Source organism: Drosophila arizonae, chromosome X (genome assembly GCF_054131065.1).
Source record: "Drosophila arizonae isolate 15081-1271.41 chromosome X, UAZ_ARI_1.0, whole genome shotgun sequence".
Taxonomy (NCBI): Eukaryota; Metazoa; Arthropoda; class Insecta; order Diptera; family Drosophilidae; genus Drosophila; species Drosophila arizonae.
Window position 1 is genome coordinate 422608 of NC_142927.1, and position 20509 is coordinate 443116.

A 20509-nucleotide genomic window follows, 5' to 3' on the forward strand; every position below is an offset into this window, starting at 1 on the left:
CGTTTAGATCAAGTCAGTTGGCTGCGATGACCTTCGGCCATTGGCTCAATGTCAAACGAGCTGCAACCCGAGTGTGTGCTGGCTCCATCTCCATCTCTATCTCTGTCTCAGTCCCTGTCTCTATCGTATCTGCCTCCTTCTTCTAGTTCTGCTTCTGCTCTGCCCATCTTTCTTCTTCCCTCTGGCACACACATGCATGCCAACTGCTTCAAGTTGGCCCCATTTTCCTCATACCTCGTCCCTCTGCTCTCCCCCCTTACCTCATACGACGCCAATCTACAGCTGTGTGTAAATTTCACTTTATCATCCGAATGGCAAAAGCCAACAAAGGGCCCAAAATTGGGTCAAGTTACGGCGTCGTTGTTATTATTTCGATTGCACGCATTGCGCGCCTCCAGTACCAGTTGCAGCTGCAGTTGCAATTCCAGTTGCAGTCCCAGCCCCAACACCATCCCAGGCCCCAGCATCAGGCACGATCCTATATACCAGCGTCTGCCTTGACTTTACATGCTTTGTCTCTGCTTCCATCGCTCTGTCTCCGTCTCGCTTCTTGCTGGCTTTATCTCCATCTTGCTCTCTCTTGTTTACTATATCGCAATTTATTTTCGCATTCGCTATACATATGTATACGTATACGTATATAGGTGCCTGTATGTAAGCAAGATACACAAACAGAGGCAGAGGCAGAGGCAGAAGCAGAGACAGATTGTGAAATTGAGGTCAAGACGGCGGCGATCAAGTGATCGTCACATCCCAAACGAGCACCTACAACAAGTTTATGCCGAAGGGAGAAACCCAGAAACAACAGATAGAGAAGGAAAGAGAGAGCGAGAGAGATGTAGAGATGGGACAGACAGAGAGAGCGACAAATATTCGTGTAAAGAAAAAGCTATTAGCAAATAGCAGGAGAGAGAGAGAGCGAGATAAAGAGGGAGAGAGAGAGTACTTTACTCTCATGAAGGATCTGCGATCTAGAAAAGTTTGCCACAGAGAAAGCGACAAAGGGAGAAATCTCGCTTAGAGAAATTTCTTTTGGAGACACGTGATCTGCCATAGAGAAGAGAAACAGCTAAGGCCAATGGACGAGAGAGAAAGGAGGCGAACGAGTCGTCGTGTACCAAATGCAAATTGTGTGTCTTTGCTAAATGGGCGTGGCAGCAGACAGTTTTCAGTTAACTGTTTTGCAGTTAACGGCTCACAATTCACAGTTGAACAAAAGCCAAAATGCTTTTAGAAGCGCTTAACTCACGCCCCGTTCCGGACCCAACGCCCCTTCCCACTGAGAGTGCTTCATTGTGTGTTGTTGTTGTTTCTGCTCTTGTTGTTGTTGTTGTTGTGTGTCTGCTTTGCAGTTTTACACCTAATTAAAATAATGCGCTGCAGTTAATTAAATATTTATGCATAGGCACAAGGCGACGCCAGCAAGAGATCAAGCGAGAGAGAGAGAGACAAAGACAGATGCAGGGAGAGAGAGACACAAAGAGAGAGAGAGAGACAGAGAGAGCAAAGTGGCAAAGTGTCGCCAAACCGGAGCCGGACTCAAGCAAAGGCTGGACTTTAGCTATAGCAGGTCTGTTTGAGTCTTTGTTGCTGTTGTTTACGTTGTTGTTGTTGTCGTTGTTGTTGTTGTTGTATGTATTTCAAATTGAATTTACAAACTTCTGGCTGACTCGTATTGTTGCACTGCCAACAAAGTTTTTGTACTAATTTCTTGGTATATAATTATTTTAGCATTTTCTTCGTCTCCCCCTTCCTGCTGCTCCTCCCCCTCCCCCTCTGTCGCTTTTTTCTGTTCCTTCGTTCTTGGCATTGTTGCAGTTGCAGTTTGCTGCGAATTTAGTTGGCCTTTTTAACAAATTAAATGACGACTTTCAGTTGCCTGTCTGTCTGCCTGTCCGTCCGCCTGTTTGTCTATTTGTCTGTTCTTGTTGTTGTGCTTCATTATCATAGCCGTAGTTTCAGCATTTGGCTAAAAGTTTCGGCGGAATTTATTGGCCGGACAGCTTGTAAAGCTACAGCTCGGGGTACGCCGTGTCGTATACACAATATGCCACGGCACACATACATACATACATACATACATACGCGAAACGGTTGACGTATTGTCAGCTGTAAGGCAAAGCCGCCAACCATTAGCAAAGGCCGGTGCCACTAAAAGCACCAAAAGAAACGAATCGCCCATTTCTCCCCCTCTCTCTCTCTCTCTCTCTCTGTCTCGCTTTCAGTTTGTGTTGTTCGTTTGTCTGGCTGCGTCTAAAAAAATGTACACAACTCAAAGTTTTCTATCATGTTAACAAATCACGTCGCAAGCGAATATTTACCAAGCCGAGCAGCAAAACTAAGAACTGAGAAGTTTGTAATTTATATAATTTCAGCTGCAATGCCAGAGCTGGAGCTAAAGGCAAAGGCAAAGGCTTTTCCTCTAACCACAACCACTAATCAATCCACTAACCAATTCGCTAACCCAACAGTCCAAGCTCCAAGCCCCAAGCCCCCAGCTCCGACCCCAATGACAGCTCAAACAATGCAAATGGCAAAGTTTTTGGCTGGCAAATGCAAAGGAGAGAAGGGAAAGAAGGCGGGGGGGGGGGGGGCTCAAGGGGCAAGCAAGTCTCGAGGCCTGCTAAAAACCGCAATTGCGTGCAAATATTTTCAATGCAGTCGCAAATTTTTTTTGTTTTGGCGGACAGGTAAACGAGGCAACGACTTCCATAATTTTAATGTCATAATAAAAACAAGCACGACTGCTCCAGTTGGGCATGCACGACTAGCACATACCCAGCAGGACTAGGGCACTCTACTACGCTGCACTGATGCATGGCATCCCTCCAGGATGGAGAGTGCCCGGACTAGCATTCTCTCTCTTGACAGATCGAGCGAGATCTGAATGGATGGCGCCAGGGGGCGTGGCCAGTTTCGAGTGCACTGTTGCCCCCGTTCTGTTGCAAGCTGTTCCCCAGTCTCATGATCTCGGGATCTCCACTTGGGCAGTGCCTCGTGGTCCAGTCACATGTTACTCAAATAATGGCCCGCTTTACGACAGTTGCAAAGCGGAACTTTTTGCGCTGGCCTCGACTGTACCTCATGGCCTCATGTTGCAGGCAATCGCCGACATTTGGCGTGCTGTCGTCTCTTCCTCGTCTTCTTCTTCTAGTTGTTGCAATTGTTGCCTGTTATACTTATAGTTGTTATAGTTGTTGCGCAACTAAATAAATTAAAATCCAAACAGAAGACGGCAGCCCCCGAGCCACGCCCCCCGCTAACTAGCTGCCATCATATTTTTTAGCGAAATGCACAGCTAAGAACTTTTTCCCTAACTGTTTACACCACGCGCACGAAACGTTGCAAGCAAACAAAATGCTTGCAACATTTGCAGGCAGACAAAAGTCAACTGACTCTCCTCTCTCTCTCTCACACACACCCTTTGTGTGTGTGCGTGTGTAGCCATCGTTTTATTAATTAGGCTGCCATTAAAACTGGGCCGCAGCAGCGGCAGGCGCGAGCGCATGGATTCATTTGATCAACGCTGCGTATGAGTAATATATACATATATATGTACATATATGCACTGTAATTATATACATATATCTATATACTTTTATGTGAATCAGGATGTATTCAACCGACAGCTGAGGCACATGTGCTCTCTCTCTCTCTCTCTCTTTCTCTCTCTCTCTCTCTCACTCTCTCTCTCTCGCGCTGCGCTCCTTATCTTGCTTCTTGTCTGAGCTAAGTAGGTCAGCAAAATGTATTTCGAGTTGCGAAATGCAATAAGCAAAAAAAAGAAAGAAACTAAGACTCTGGTAGCAGATCCAAAATGATCTCGCCCCACGGCACCCCAAGCAACGAGATGCCAAAGAAGGCAATGCAAAACAATCGACGAATTGAATAAGAAATGGAGGAGGGGAAGAAACATAATCATAGCAAAGCACATATACCCACATATATCTCTACTACTGTATACGCATGTATGTGTGTATATGTGCATACATGCATACACATATACGCTGACAGTGCTGCCAGATCTCCAGCTAGCTGAACAGCTCTATGGTGGTGCCAAGGTAAGGTCAAAGGATCAACACATTCCCATAGAAGGACTAGAATGGAAAGCTGTTCGGGTTTCTTGGCCACAACTCCAACTGGAACTGAAATGCTCTCCTCAAAGTATCACAATTCAATGATCTATTGCCATTAAATCTAGCTAAATATGTTACTCACATACATACAAACATATGTAGAGGGCCAAGTGCAATTCATCTCACAGTTGCAATGGATCGAATCAGTTAGATATATTTGTGAAAAGATTTGGGGAAGTTTTAGTCGGGCCTATACTAATACGTATGTCTGTATGTATGTGCGTATGTGCGTATGTATAGTGGCTCGGATTCCCTCCCAAGAGTGATCTGCGCTGTAAATATTATCGGACTATTCGAAATGGATGGCAACTCACCTTCAGCAGATCGCGGAAGTAGGGGCTGCATGCGGAGAGGACGACGCGATGGGCTTTTATGCTCCGTCCCTCGCAGGCGAGCGTCACGTCGACGAAGTCCTCGTCGTCGCGAAGATTCTCGAATGCCGATGTGATGCTGCTCTGATAGTTGTTCCATCGCAGACAGAAATGCTGTGTTTCGTCCATGTTGATTTGTTCGTCTTCTTCCTCTTCCTCTTCAATTGCTGCTGTGTAACGGTTATTCAGCTCGACTGTAGCCGTGGCTGTGCCTGTTGTTGCAATTGGAGTTGGGGTTCTAGTTGTTGTTGCGGTTGTTGTTGTTGTTGTTGTTGCTGTTTTCAGCTGCCTAGCGTTGTTGTAGTTGTAGTTGTTGCTATTGTTATTGTTGTTGTTGGTGTTGCTGTTATCTTCGTCAACTGTGGAAACAACGCTGGCTTTCTTCGTGGTCACCTTTTTGCGTATTTTGGCGGCTTTTTATTGCACCGAGGGAAAAAAAGTTATGTGCTCGCTGCTGCTGCTGCGTTTGCTGCTCACATGCGCACACATACACGCACGCAGACACACGCACGCATGCACTGCCTGGCGGATTTGCAGTTGTTGTTGTTGTTGTTGCTCCCTTTGTCGAATCCAACTATGATAAGGCTAATGCTGATGCTGTTGCTAATGCTGTTGCTGATGATGATCACTTTGACTATTTCACTAATAATTAATTAACTGCAAATAGACAAAGACAGGGAGAGAGAGAGAAAGAGAGTTAAATTAGTAATTCACTTGGATTGTAAATTCATTAAGCTAAAAATCTATATATAATTCATTTATTTGTGTTTTTTTTCTTCTTCTTTCTTTAAATAACCAGTTTTAATATATATTTCTCTATTTGTGATATTTGTATTTAAATTTTGTTTTTGCTTATAGCATATAGAGTTAAGTAAATTATAATCCACATTATCTTATATATGCCTTTCTTTGTACTAATTTGATATTGTATTATTAATATTTATCATCAGTATTTATAAATTTTAGCTTGAGAAAGCTTTCAAATTATTCATATCACTTTTCCCTACTTTTATCTGCACTTCTTATATTTATATATAATGTATAATATACATATTAAGAGTTTAATTATTTTTTTTCGGATTTTTATGAATTTCTGTTTATTTTTCCTGAATTTGTTTTTCATTATTCGAATCGACAATTTATATTTACATTGTCTAAGCATTATAATTGTGATTAAATCGCATAAATTTTAGTGTCAAAAGTATAAGTTAATTATATTATTCTATATACAACTCGTTTGACTTGTTTTGATAGCCAAAACTGTATTTTTGCGCATTCGTTGATTTTGTCTTTCCCTCACACTCGCACGCACACAGCCGCACTCGCATTTGCCGGCAATCGTGCGCGAGAGAGAGAGAGAGAGAGAGAGAGAGAGTGAGAGATGGGGTAAGCTTTTTTGCTGCTTGTTTTATATTTTACGCTGCGGCAAAGTGCAACAAATGCAACATTTTGCAAAAATGTTCGAAAATTGTTAACAAATGCAGTTTAAAAATTTATCCAAACCACGGCGACAATTTGTGTGACATAGAAACAAAAATGAAGCAAAATAAAAAACCAAATCAAAGAACAGTCCATAAAAAACTAACCAAGCAAATGAAGAAGACGCGACAGCAGCGAAAGAGACAAAAACAATTAAAACGAGTACAATTTAATTTTGTATGTTTTCTTTTCACTCATAACGACTGCAAGAGAAACAACAACAATAACAATAATAACAGCAACGGCAACGGCATCGGCAACAACAACAACGAAAAAGCACCCAAGCGGTAAAAATTTAGCAAACGCATCGCAAATAACTAAAACACTTGTAGTGCACAAATTTCGATGTGCTTTTCGCTTTTTGTGTTTCGCACTTCGCATTTCGCATTTCGTTTTTTCGGGCTTCTGCTGCTTGATCTGTTTCTTTTTCTCTTTGCGTTCGTCATTGTCTTTGTCTCAATTAGCAAAGGATAGTTATGCTTCTCCTTCTTGCTCGCTCGCCCGCTCACTCGCTCGATCTTTCTCTCGCTAGGCATGTGCACACATACATGCATATACATATACATACATATGTGTATGTTCAGTGCGATAGAAGAGCAATGCAAAGCAAAGCGAGCACACAGCCGCGCACAAAAGCTTGCCCATGCACACACACACACATACACATATGTGTGTGAGTGTGTGACATTGAAAGTGAAAACTATCAGATAATAAGTCAAGGCGTGCCTGCGAGTGTGTGCGCTGCACTTTTTAGCTATGCTAAAAATAGACCATAGCAGCGACCCCAGTTACTGTGTGAGTGTGTAGATGTGGGTAGATATCTGCGGTCGCGCTCTCCCCCTCCACTCTGTGCTACATGAAATGCAAAAGCTGCATCGTTTGGAGTACATACCTTCCGACTGGGTGCGCAGCCACTGGCATCCTACTAACAAGCTATGCACGAATGTGTGTACGTATGTATGCACGTATGTATGTCTCTAATAGTTCATTAGTGTTGCGAATGCCAACCGAAATAGATTATTATTATGTGTGCAATTTGTTGTAGGTGAATGTCGCACAGCAAACATTTTGTTGTTGTTTTTTGTTTTTGTATTGGTATTAGATTCTGTTTATTTTTTTTTTCTTTCTTTCTTTTTATGTATTATTTATTTTATTTTTGTATTTGCTTTGGCTTGGTTTGAGTTGAGGTAGAAATTTGTTTGCGTATACGTAATATGGTAATTTAAGAAATGCTATTCGCTGCTGACTTGAGATCTTGGCTTATACGTTAAATGCAAATAACATTGGCACTGAACGAAACAATCAAGTAAAAATAAAATGTAAAAAAAAGAGTAAAAAAACACACACTTATTAATTACCGAACCGAACCGAACCGAACGACCGACCGAACACGCACTAAAAACTATTTAGCTACATATGTATGTGTGTATGTAGTCTACACATATAAGCGGTTGCATGTATTGTATCTAGGCATATGTATGCATGTATTGGAGCCGAGGTGGAGGCTGAGCTGCATTGCGCTAGCGACGCTTGCAGGATCACTTGGAATTGTCTTGTGCTGCTGGAAGCTCACTTCCAGTGAACTGAGACGCTGAGAACGGGAACGCTGGGAAAGCAGCAGTCGGCGGCCAACCAGCGTGTTGGGCTTTTTGTTGCGTTTGATGATTGCAAGCGTAGAAACTCAACTGAATTCATGCTAAAGAAGAAGAGAGTGCTCGAGTGCCTCAGGCAGGCAGGCAGCGACGGCAGCGTCGACTGCGCGCAGCAGCAGCAGCAGCAGCAACAGCAACAGCAGCAGCAGCAGCAACAGCGGCAGCGATAGCGCACAAAAAAGCGCATTGGGCAGGGATAGGGGCGACGGCAGTCGAAAGCACACACAAGCAAACAAAAAGAATGAAAAAAAAAAAAAAAAAAAAAAAAAAACACACTAAACTATTCACCGAAATTTTGGCAACAGCCGCAGCAGCAGCAGTAGCCGCGCCTGTGTGTGTGCGCGAGAGAGACAGAGAGCGGGACAACAACAAACGTGCGCACGCTCTGTTGCGTCGTTCGCTGTTCTGGCCAGTCCCAGTCCCCCGATCCCAGCCCCATCCCTATCCAGTCAAATGCTAGGATCGTCAGGTAGGCAGACAGGGACAGGAATGTCAATGTGTATGTATGCAAGTGTGTGTGTGTGTGTGTGTGTGTGCATATGCATGTGTGCTCAGTGATCTGTGCGTATGCATATGTATGTATGTAGTGTGTAGGGGTAGGGGCAGCCGAGGGGGCTAGGAGCACACAGTGAATTGAACCTGAACTTGAGTATTAGAGTGTGTGCGCTTGTGCTTTCGATTCCCACCACTACGAAACATGCTCAGCGACGGACCAGACTGAACGCAGACACATAAGCACGCTCGCACACGCACACACTCACACACTGCTGCAGCAACGCGACGCACTCACTCTCGCACACACACATATGTAGAAGCAGTGCCAAATAAAGTTTTTGGCACAGTCCAGTATTAAATTTTTGACTCTCGATCCCTCACCCTCTCTTTCTTAGGCGCGCTCACTCTCTCTCTCTCACGCTCGCGCTTAGTTTATACTATGTATGTATATACATCTGTGTGTGTGACTATTGTGCATAGAACAAAACTCCGTTGCGGTCGACGACGCAGCCACTGCGCTAACGCTGACGCTGACGCTGAGGCTGACGCCAACGCTAACGCTGACTAATATCAACAAAATGAATAAAGAGACACACATGCATATGCGTGTGTGCGTGTGTGTATCTGCCTATTCACTTTGTTGCATACATGCACAGAAGAGACAAACAAATATAAACTAACAGGCTGCGCGATTAACAGTTTCGCCTTCCCACTGAGCAACTTTTGACACTTTCAACTTGCACTCGGCCACATGCATGTGATGTGTGTGTGTGTGTGTTTCGCGTCTAATTACCATTACGAGCAACAAATTCGTAATTAGCGCCCTTGCCTCTCTCGCCCCATCTCCCTTGCTCTTCCTGAACTATCGCATTACAATTGCAATTGCATTTCATTCGAAGTGGAGCCCGCCGGTGGGCTAAACGGTGGGAAAGACTCAAGTTTCTAATGCAAAGCAAAACATTTCATGTAAAAAAGAAATAACTAACAAGTAAGAAAGCTCTAGTCGAGACTGCTCGACTACGAGATCCCCTGAACCCTTGGAGCAATAGATATTTCAATAATTTTTCGCGACTTTTAGCTTACACAAGAAACACGCACACACACACACAGACAGGCAAGTACGCACACACAGGCACACATACACACACACGCATACAGACACACATACACAAACACACACGCATACTCACACAAACGCATACACACACACACATACACACACATACACAAACACATACACACACAAGCACCCACGCATAAACACGCATGGGCTGCAGTGTGCGCTTACTATGAGAACTTAATTGTTTAATAACTTTTTTTATGGACGTACGATCTTCATGAAACTTTCAGATTATGATTATAACATGAATATGCATGTAATTGCTAAAGCACAAGTCTCTAGTATTTGAAATACGCTTTTTACAAAAGTGAGGGTGAGGGGGTGAATTTAGAGGTGGGGGGTAAATTTTAACAAAAACCGAAATTGTATAAATTGCATATAAGCATACATTAAAAATTTGGAGACTCTAGCAATAAAGGTGTAGAAGATATAATTTTATAACTGGGTTTCGATAAGGTTTTTTATCGATAAAAAAGATCGGGATGAGTTATCGATTTTTAATGATAAACTTGATATGCGCGCTGTAATTACGGACATTTTAAAAAAAATTTGAAGTCTCTAGCTCTTATATCTTCTGAAATCGACGCGTTCATACATACGGACAGACGGACAGACGGACAGACGGACAGACGGACGGACGGACAGACGGACAGACGGACAGACAGACGGACAGGGCCAAATCAACTCAGCTCGTCGCCCTGATCAAGAATATATATACTTTGTGGGGTCTGCCACGCCTCCTTCTGCCTGTTACATACATTTCAACAAAACCATTATACCCTGATTTCCCATTGAAAATGGGTTCAGGGTATAAAAAGAAACACATACACAGCGCCACTCTCATCGGCAGGGTACGGCCAGGGGGGGCAGGAGAGCGGCAGGAGAGCGTGCGACCGTGACCATGGCCCAGCAGCTGCTCAGCTACGAAATATTGGAATATGGAACATCGAATTAAATATATCCATTTGCTGTGTCTTTTATGTCGACTCATATTCGTCTGTGTGCGATTCGAACTCGAGCATTCGACCCCCGTCGCCAACTAACACAGTGCAGAGTCCACAGGCTTTCGTCAGCTTCGTCAAGTTCGCTAAACTAGCATTCTGCATGCAGAGTCCACAGGCTTTCGTCAGCTTCGTCAAGTTTGCTTTGAATCGATTCTTCGATCTGCTGTTTTGTTGTTGCTTTCGATCCATTTCGAATTGTATTTAATGTGACTTTTTGTCCGAAAAACAACAACAACAACAATCAAATAAAATAAAAGATCTTCGCTCGTAGTGCTTACGAACTTTCAAGGCTAAATACTACATTTGTTGTTGTTGCTGTATTATTATTAAATTTTGTTTGGCGCATTTCGCTGCGCACTCTCTACGCCAGCCAGAGCAAGCGTGAGTGGGAGCGGGACAGCGGCCGAGCGGGTGTGAGAGCGCGAGCCGGCGACGCCGTCGTCACAGACACAGTCGCCGTCGCCGTCGCCGTCGCAGTCGCAGTCGCTGCCGAGCAGCTTTTAAAATAGTTCTAGAAAAAAGTGCCTTTTTTTTACTTCTTCTGCTTGTTTTTGGCACTGCAGTTTTTTTTTCCCCATTTTTTTCTTTTTTTGCTATTTTGTCCGTGTGTGTGGGTGTGAATGTGTGCGCATGAAGCAATTATTTGGTTGAATGCGCGAAAAAAAGCAACGCCAAACAAATGAGATTAGATAGACAAGTAGTTTGTTCGGTTGGAAACTAAACTAAATTTCATTATGTCATTCACAATGGATCCAAGCACACTCTTCGTTGTGTGTATGTGTGTGTGTGAGGACGAGCATTTTTTATCAAACTGGATTAACTGTGATACGTCAACTAATACATATACAATAACTAAATATGTATGTATATCCAGCACACATACATACATACACATAGATTGATGATGGACATGTGTATGTAAGTCCTTCGTCCACTATATCTGCCTACCATTTACAGGGTATCTATCAGTGTTCTCTCACAATACATGCTGCATTTTTTGTCTGCTCTCTTTTTCACTCTGCTTCGCTTGGCCTGTTCGCCATGTGTGCGGCGTTTGCCTTTGCTATTTCAAGGTTAGCTTTAACTGCGTTAGTTCTATATATACACACACATACCTACATGTATATATATATACCAATAGCGAGAGGGAGAGAGAGAGAGAGAGAGACATACAGGCAACACAGACCAGTCTCCTCTAGTAGTTCTCTATCAGTTGACTCTGCTCGCCAAGCCGCTTGGCAACGCGAGTTCCACTTCGCGCAGATAAGTAGAGCGCTTGCGGGGGGCTGGGGATTGGGGGCTGGGGGGTGGGGAGAGGAAGATGCTTGTTTACAGAGCGCTCATTGAACAAGGTCAGTCCCACCCGCAGACACAGAGCCATAGAAGTAGACATAGAGATAGACACACAAACACATCGCCACTTGTTGCCGACAGATGGAGACCCGAGTCAACAGTCGCCTTGCGTGTGTGTGTGTGTGTGTGTGTGTGTGTGTGTGTGTGTGTGTATTTGTGTGTGCCTACCATTTGTCGGTCTCCTGGTTTTGTTTTGACTTCGCTCATTCCTCCAGTTAGCATACACGCACACACATGCGCGCACACACATTCATACATATTATGCCGGTCAAATGTAAAATCTAACGTCCGCACACAAAGAAAACACCCACACACACACATACTGGCAGACAGTCAGGCACACTCACACACACATGTATATACACATAGTCAAGCAGCCACAGCAGCGAAAGCGAAAGTTTTATGTAAAAACTAGAACGAGAGACGACGACGACGACGGCGATGACGACGACGACGACGACTACGACGACGACGACGACGACGATGACGACGCCAGCAATGACGATGACTATGACGACGACCATTACAAAAGCAGCGTAGAGTGGGACAGTTCTGTCTGCACATGCGAATGTGTGCTTACATGTGTGCGCGTGCCTGTGTGTGTGCGCGCTCCAGTGGGCTAGACAAAGGCTAGACAGATGCCGGCATGAGCACACACACACACATACATACATATGTTGTTGCGGAAAGGGAAGAGCAACAAGAGCCACAACAACAAGATGAGTATGCAACCACATGCAGTTCCAACAAGCTTGTTGCACATGTTGCGTGCTGCGCGTGTTGGTTTATCTGATTTGTCTATTAATTAGGCGAATAGACTAATTAAATGGAATTGAGTGGCATCTGCTGGCCGCGACCAACCAACAGAGGCCCGCAAAGCTTGCTATGGAAGAGCGAGAGGCGAATACCACAGCGACACACAAAACAATTCATAACAAAACCCAATTTTTCAACTCGTAAACTGAGTCCAAGTTCAAGGTCTTGCGTTCAACGTTGCTGGTTCTGCCCCTGCCTCTGCCTCTGCCTCTTCCTCTGTCTCTGCTGTCTCAACTGCTGCTGCCGGCAGTATTGCTGCCTAGAGGCATAGTGTCTGAACGAGTGTGAGGGAAGCAGCAGCTGAGGCGAAGCCAATGCGCCATTAGATTGCAGAAAAAGCTTCTCGCGCTCTATTGCTGGCCTCTCTCTCAGTATGTTATGTGTGTGTGGAGTAAGAGAGCAAAAGCGCTAGTGAGCAAACGCGTGGCGTTCAACAAACACTTTCAAACAGGCAGCGCCAGAGACGCAGGCGCAGACATGGACAAATGCAAAGACTCAGCGCACGTTTTTGCACTATATGCGCACATACATATGTATGTATGCGTGTGTGTGTGTGTGTTTCCTTTGTTGGCGTCTGTCTATCTTTCGATACATATGTACAAAAATACATATGTACATACATATATACGAATGTAGATATGTATACATATATATGTACATATGTATGTACGTATTTCGGGATGTAGCCAACCACGCAAAAATTAGAATCGGGAACTGGCTGCCTGGATGAGCTCAACAGAGACTTTGCGACTGTTCTATGACTGGGCTAGGGACGGTGGAAGGGATTGGAAGGGATCACGATGCGGGCGACTCTTCAGACACAAATAAAAGACAACTGCAACTGTCTGTCTGGCTGTCCCTATTCTCTCCCTGTGCGTCTCTCTGTTTGTCCGCCTGTCTGCCCGTCTGCCAGTCTGCCTGCCTGCTGAGCTTTGCTGTTGTTGTCTGGAGTTCAACTTTCTATGCTTGCGTATGTATGAATGTGTGTGTGTGTGTGTCTGTCTGTGTGCTCCTGTGTCTTCCTGCCTGCCTGCCAGTCAGCGCGTGGTCACGTTTGTCTACGCTTCAATTTCTTCTCTTCTTTGCTGTTTGCGTTTGCCTCTGCTTACTGTTGTTGTTTGTGTGTTATTTTAGCTGCTCGATCGCTTTACCGCTGACAAAGTTGATTTCTATTGTTGGTGCGCGACGCAGTCGACGCTACTACCGCAGTCGAAGTCGCTGTTGCGCTGCCGCTGCCGCTGCCGCTGCTGCCTGCCTTTGTTGTTGCTTTATAGCATTTTTTTGCTAATTTGACCTTCACCTTAACCTAGTCATCGTCTGTCGGACATTCGGTCGTTTACCTCATGCCAAAGTCGAAAGCAACAACAAAAATCAACAACACAAGCTCAATCACTACTTTGTGTATTTGTACATACATATGTACATTCATATGTAGGTATATGTCTGTCTGTATGTATGTACATGTATTTGTGTGCTTGCAAATGAGAACAAACGGTAGAGATTTCAATGCTGATGCCTGTCTAACTTGTTCCCTTACACATCTACCACGTAAACACACATACACACCACTACATACACACACACGCTCGCACACAAACACTCAATAGTGATCGCGCAACTATTGCCGTCTGCAGCTTTCACTCAAAAAGCTCCATTCGGCCCTCGCTCAACTAGTTTCTGCTTGTAGTTTTCGTTTCTATTTGAGTGCTTTTGGCTTATCTAGCGCCGCAGTTGCGGCGCTGCGCTCTGCCAACAAACTAGCTGTAAGTTTCCCCAATCGAGCAGCTGCGTCGTTGCTCTTGAGCACAAATAGTTTCTGGGCTAGAGCTAGATCGAGTCGCGCATTTTCCAGCGTTGCTTAGTTGAGTGTGCGACGCGTTTGGCTTTGGTCGCTTGCCGTTAGTTTCGTTCACCAAATGGCACCGATAGTGGTGAAATTTCCCAAGTGGAAATTGGAAATTGGAAAGTGCAAAGTGCAAAATGGCCAAGGGAAAATGCATAATGTCAAAGAAAAAGGCCCAAATGCAAAGCATTTATATCGCAATGTGTGGCAAAGGTGAAGTGAATTTGTTATTATTATATTATTATTTTTTGGCTGATTTCGCCGTCGCAGTCGCTGCGTCGCTGTCGCGAGGGCTTTGAACTCGCGACGTTCGCGTACCCGTTCAACGGCCCGCAGATCGCAAGTAACGACACCGCCCCCGCCCAGTTGCTGTAGTGAAAAAGTGTAACAAAAATCAAAGTGCGCCGAGCTGTATTATCTGGAACGCCTTAGATAACCGCCTCACCCCCACCCCCTGCGAGCGGAGCAGCGGACAATCAGCTATTGGCCCCGCCTCTGAGCATTGAACTGCGAAATGGGAGCCATCAACAAAACTGGATGTACATATATGTATGGATGTATATATGTACATACATATTGCAGCTGCATGAAGGTGAATATATAAAATGTATTATAGTGCAATGTGCATCCATTATCAGTTGAAAGTGTCTATGCAATGTTTGAACTCTAATTGAAATAATTTAGTTAGGGTTACATACCAATCATCTTTGAGGTTTCTAAGCGGAATTCGAGCTCGAGTTCGAATTCGATTAATTGGAAATTGAAATACTTACTGTTGTACTTCAGCTTGCTTTTCCAATTAGTTCGATCACTTCTTATTGGGCCATTCTATTCTCGTTATGTACATACATACATACTACATACATCCATATGTATGCACAGAAAAGTAACCCAATCGAAATCGCAGGACCGTTAATCAGCTGGCGCAGCACTTCGCAGTCGCCGTGAGGCCCACAAAAAGCAAGAAGGCACTTTCAAAAGTAATGCAGAGCTGGCAAAATTTCTTGCCAGTTGAAAAATGCATTTAATTTTAAAATAACTACATACACACACACACACACACACACAAACATAACAAAACACTTACACGAATTGCTGGCATGAACAAAAGCCTACAACGCAATGCTTTACGAAAAAGACATAAAACAACAACAAAACAGCTCTCCCTAGGGTATGCGTGTGTGTGTGTGTGAGAGAGCAAAAGCTAAAACAAAAGTTAGCTGCGCATTGGACTTGCTTGCACGCTCTTGCTCTCGCTCGCGCTCTCTCCCTCTTTTACGCGCTCTCTGCAGTGACCGATCCCTGTGTGTGTGTGCATATGCGTCTATGGATGCCTGTATGTATACATATATGCATGCACGTACACATATTCACAATTTAATTTGTATTACATGGCATTTGCTTGTTTGCCTTGCAATTTACGCAGCACTCTCTATTTGAGTGAAATTGTATATGTGAGTGTATGTGCACATACATACATGTACATATATGCGTGTTTGCGAATTTCTGCACAAATAAGCAAACTCCTACTTGCTGCAAGAATTGTATTCAAGTGACACACATACGCAAATACATAAGTGTGTATGTATGTATATATATGTGGCATATACATATATGCACGCATATAGGCCTCAAGTAGTCCCGTCCCCGTCTCTCCTCCCGCACCCAACAATACCTACACGACGACGACCGAATTGTCGCCTGCGTTCATGTGCAGTCCAAGCTGCATTCGTATTAGTGAGCGAGCTATATTTTTTAAGCTCTGTGCGTTGTCGTTGATTATTTGCTCGCGAATGTGTATGTGTGTGTGGGGCTTGCATACAAACGCCGAGAGCACGCGTATTAGCATTTTTCATCAAAAGCTGCTCGGCGCGTAGCTGCGCTGCGCTGCTGCTACTGCGGCTGCGGCTGCTGCTATGCCGGCGAGGTTAAGAAACTTTTTGGGTTTAATAACATTGCACAAGGTTATTAGATAAAAATGTGTTCGAGCAAAAATATGCGCTCGCAGTCAACACTGGGAAATGGAAATGAATCGGCCGCCGACAACGACTGTGACTACGATCGCTGTTGTATATATGTATGCATGTGTGTTTGTGTGCTTGTGCTTGGAAGTGTGGGAAGGGGAATTGAATGGAATGGATGACTATGACCGGTTCGCTCTTTCCCACTCGCTCTTTCTTTATATGTATACATATGTAGATGTGTGTACGTATGTGCATATTTATAGTCGTAGTGCTAAAGCTATAGTTAATATATTTTATACAATTTATGTTCGTGTTTATATGCATACATATGTATGTACATATGTGTGTTTTTGCAGTGCCATGTGACTTATTCTTGAGTTGTTTAAGGCTTTGAAACTTTTGGGTGCGCCAAATGCCGTTATACAGCCGATGGCGCGAGTGTGAGCGAGAGGGCAAGATCGATGCATTGACGAGCGCGAACGAGTTCAATGATCATTTGATTTGCTGACTTGCTTAAGCCGTCTCTCTTTCTCTTTCTATCTCGTACACTTCTTGCCTGCCTGTCTGTCTGTCAATCGCATTTTCTAGTAAAGAACGCATGTGTTACGTATACGCCACATGGTCAACGAGAAACCTGTGTTTACCGTTACTAATATCAGCAGACACAGATCATATTACAATCCATGTGGCTGGCTGCTATGCATATGCATAAAGCGAACAGACTATCAAAAAAAAAAAAAAAGAAAAAGAAAAAAGTAATGGGGGAGGGGAGGGATGGACAGCGGCAATGATGTAAACTGAGACTCGGTTCGCTTCGCTTCGGCTCGCCACGCAACGCCACGGCGCACCACGATAGACTAGGCCAGGAGCCATAGCAGAGAAAGAGGAGAGGGGAACGAAACTGAAGAAGAACAAGAAACAGAACAGAATAAGCAGCAGACGGAGACAGCGTGAGCTATGCACATGACACCAATGACCAACTGACTGACTGACTGACTGCAAAGCTGCAAAGCAAAAACTAAGGGCAGTAAAAGGAGAGGGAGAAAGAGGAAGAGAAAAGAGAAAGAAGAGAACAACATCCGTCTCGCTTTCTCTCCGGCTGCAGCTTGGGGTCTGATGGAGAGCCGGCGAAGCAGCAGCAGAAGAAGCCTCTTTGCTGCGTTTATCGGGTACAGTTATTATTTCTCTTTTCCCTACGTCTGCAGCTTCGTCTATGGCAGCGCCGTTAGCAACATTTCGTGGTCTACGCCGATGTTCATTTGTCAACTCGACGCTTAATCATTGCGTGGCCTTGGCGCAGCCGCTTCCAAGCATGGCAGCCGCGTGAGCTAGCTGCAACAGTTTCGTCTCCATTCCCACCACGCCCCACGCCCATGCAGCGCCGACGTCTGCCATGCCAGACAGCAGACCCTCGCACTTGTCTCTCTCTCACTCACTAACTCTATGTGTGTATGTGTGTGTGTGTGCTTTGTTGCATTTTGCAATTCTCGCATGTGCTCGTGACTACGGCCTTGGAATGAATTGAAGGCATCGTCATTATCAATGTGCGTGTGCGTGTGCGTGTGTGTGCGTGTGTGTGTGTGTGCGTAGACTTTGCTAGAACTTTACATGCATGCATGCAGCTGTATGTGTGTGCGACCTATTGCTGAGTCATCCCATCCGTCTGCAAAGACGACGGCTCCCATTCGCGTCCATTCGTCCATCTGTCCGTCTGTCCATTTGGCTGGATGCCCTTCAATTGAAGGCAGTTGATGTTAGTTTATTTATTATTTGATTGGCTCTCAAGGCCAGCGGAAGTGTGGAATGTCTTTGCAGGCTAACAAAAAGGGCGGGCACTTCTAATTACTCAAAATGAGACAGAGAGGGCGTGAGAGAGAGAGAGAGAGAGAGAGCGACAGAGCGAGACAGTGGGGGAGTAACACACACACACACACATACACACACACAGACTGTGAAATAATGATGGCAGCGACCGACTTCTGTCATTTTGATTAACTGTAAATAACAGCTCAATTTTGCTGCAAGCGAGAAGGAGAGCGTGAGTGTGAAGAGAGGAAGAACGAGGCGGAGGGAGAGGAATAGCAGAGACTGGCGAAGCCCTACGAAGGCTTCCGCTGTGACTTGTGGCTTCAATTTTACTGTTACATTTTTTTTGCTCTTTCTTTCTTTCTTTCGCCCCTCATCTTTTGCTCTTGTTGTCGTTGCCGTTGTTTTTGTTGTTGCAGCGTTCCTGGAAATTGGCTTCGCTGGGCTCTGGCGCGCTGTGCATATTGCGTTTGCCTTTTGCCTTTTAGCTCTTTGCTTTGTTGTAACTGAAACTAAAACAAGCACAGGCAAACACAGTCACACACACACACATGCACACACACGCACATTGCCTCACATAGATACATACAAATATATACATATGTATAAAAAAAAGAAATAACAATAAAAGCAACAACAGAAGCAAAAACAATAACAAGAAAACAAGTTGTGCGCCGTCAACCTTGAATGTCGGGCACTTGCACACACACACACAAACACACACACACGCAAACGCTTTCTAGTGCCCTCTACGCAGCCACAGCCATTTGCCTAGCATCCTCAGCCCCAACAAATCGTCTCTGTCCTCTGTCCCTCTCGCTCACACTCTGTCTGTCTGGCTGCGTCTGCCGTCTCCTAGTTGTTGTTGTTCTTTTTTTTTTTTTTTGCTTCTCTCTTTATTCGCTAGGCCAAGCCAGACCAGGCCACAGCAGGCCAGGCCAGGCCAGGCACGGCTCCACGTTCGCTGCAATTTTCATTCAGTTTTTCCCGTCTTCACGCTGCCGCCACAGGCGCATAGACGGACGCCCGATGGACGAAGGGACGGACAGAAGGGCGGACGGCTGGCTGGGGCAGGAATGTAGAAAAATGTGTTAGTGGAGTAGTTGGCATTACGTCACCTCTGTGTGTGCATCGGTGCATCTGCATGTGCATGCCACATGCACTTATGCATGTGTTAGTGTGTGTGTGTGTGTCTGTGTGTGTGTATATATATGTATACATATACCGGTCTTTGGCTGCATTCAGGGTCTCTGGGCTTGGGGTCTCGGTCGCCCCATAACTGAACAGCCGCAAATAGCAGACTGACGGCTCTCTTATCTCTCTCTCTCTCTCTCTCTCTCTCTCTCTCTCTCTCTCTCTCCCGACGACCATTTGACTGAATGCACTACTATTTATTCCCTTGTCGTGCCCAGTTCCTAGTTTCGCAGCATTGAAAAGCGAAAGTTTGCACACACAGACATCCATATGTATGTATGTGCATATGTATATATATCTATATATATATGTATATAGGTATTGATGTGAATGTGTAGTATATGTCTAGGTGGGGCTTGTTATGCTTAGTTGAGATTCACTTGTCACTTGTGTCGCTTACCTGTCAACGGTAATTTTGCAATTGCCGATTCCTGAGAGTTGAGTGCGGCTTTTAGCCTGGTTAATTGTACGAGGTGTTTAACGGCTGTGTATCTATGTATGTATTCTATGCTTCTACTGACTAACTGTTGTGAACTGTCCTGAGTTGCTGTTGAGCTTTCTTGGAGGCAACAAAAATACTATCCGAGATATAGCGAATGACCACAACAAACAAACAAACAAACAAACAAACAAAACAAAAAAACAATATTAAACACGAGAAAACATAATGCGGATGGAAGGAAAACAATGTAACGCACAGTGTAAACATACATACACATATAATATATGTATATATATGCATATATATACATACATATATATATATATAGAATATATTAACAACAAAAAAAAGCACAGCATCAACGTCCTTTCAGCTACATGCGAATGTTTGTTTGTGTCGCGTGCATTCGGGATGCTTCTCAACGTGCAAATCTTTGGGATGCAATTTTCTGATGCCTGCCGCACGACGTTTGCTCGCTGCGACGCTGAATACTAAACTGCAGGCGCAATGCCAATGCCAAAGCCCTGACGCCCGATCCAGCGCAATGCAAAAAAAGATCCTCCATCGCCGCAGCAGCAGCAGCAGCGCGAGCAGCAGCAGAGCAGAAAAAGGCAACAAAGGCAACCGAAAGACACGAAGCGAAACACGAACGCAACACGAACTAGGCACGAACGCAGCGAACGAATAGCGTTCGTTTGCTAATGTTGTTGTTGCTCTTCTTGTTGTTGTGTTGTTGTCGGGCTACTGTGTGGTAACGACTTCCTGCATATCGGCTATCGCCCATTCCACCTTCTCATCCTCTCCCCCTCTTCACTCAGAGAGAGAGCGTATGTT

The 20509-nt window shown here is 44.7% G+C and overlaps 1 protein-coding gene and 1 long non-coding RNA gene across 4 annotated transcripts in view; one reads left to right on the forward strand and one right to left on the reverse strand.

The window, feature by feature from the left end:
- br (broad-complex core protein) overlaps positions 1-7664 on the reverse strand; it is a 41790-nt gene extending 34126 nt beyond the window's left edge. For all 3 annotated transcript variants that reach the window (XR_016270953.1, XM_018016543.2, XM_018016542.2), the window contains exons 1-2: positions 6879-7664; positions 4451-5164 (exon numbers count right to left, since the gene is read on the reverse strand). Coding sequence is in view for 2 of the 3 variants with exons in the window: in XM_018016543.2 (XP_017872032.1) it covers positions 4451-4636 (186 nt within the window). In the remaining variant the exon portion in view is untranslated. The remainder of the gene's footprint in view (positions 1-4450; positions 5165-6878) is intronic.
- Positions 7665-14156: 6492 nt separating this feature from the next.
- LOC108619783 (uncharacterized) overlaps positions 14157-20509 on the forward strand; it is a 59318-nt gene continuing 52965 nt past the window's right edge. The window contains exon 1 of the long non-coding RNA XR_001916284.2: positions 14157-14861. This is a non-coding gene — a long non-coding RNA (uncharacterized LOC108619783). The remainder of the gene's footprint in view (positions 14862-20509) is intronic.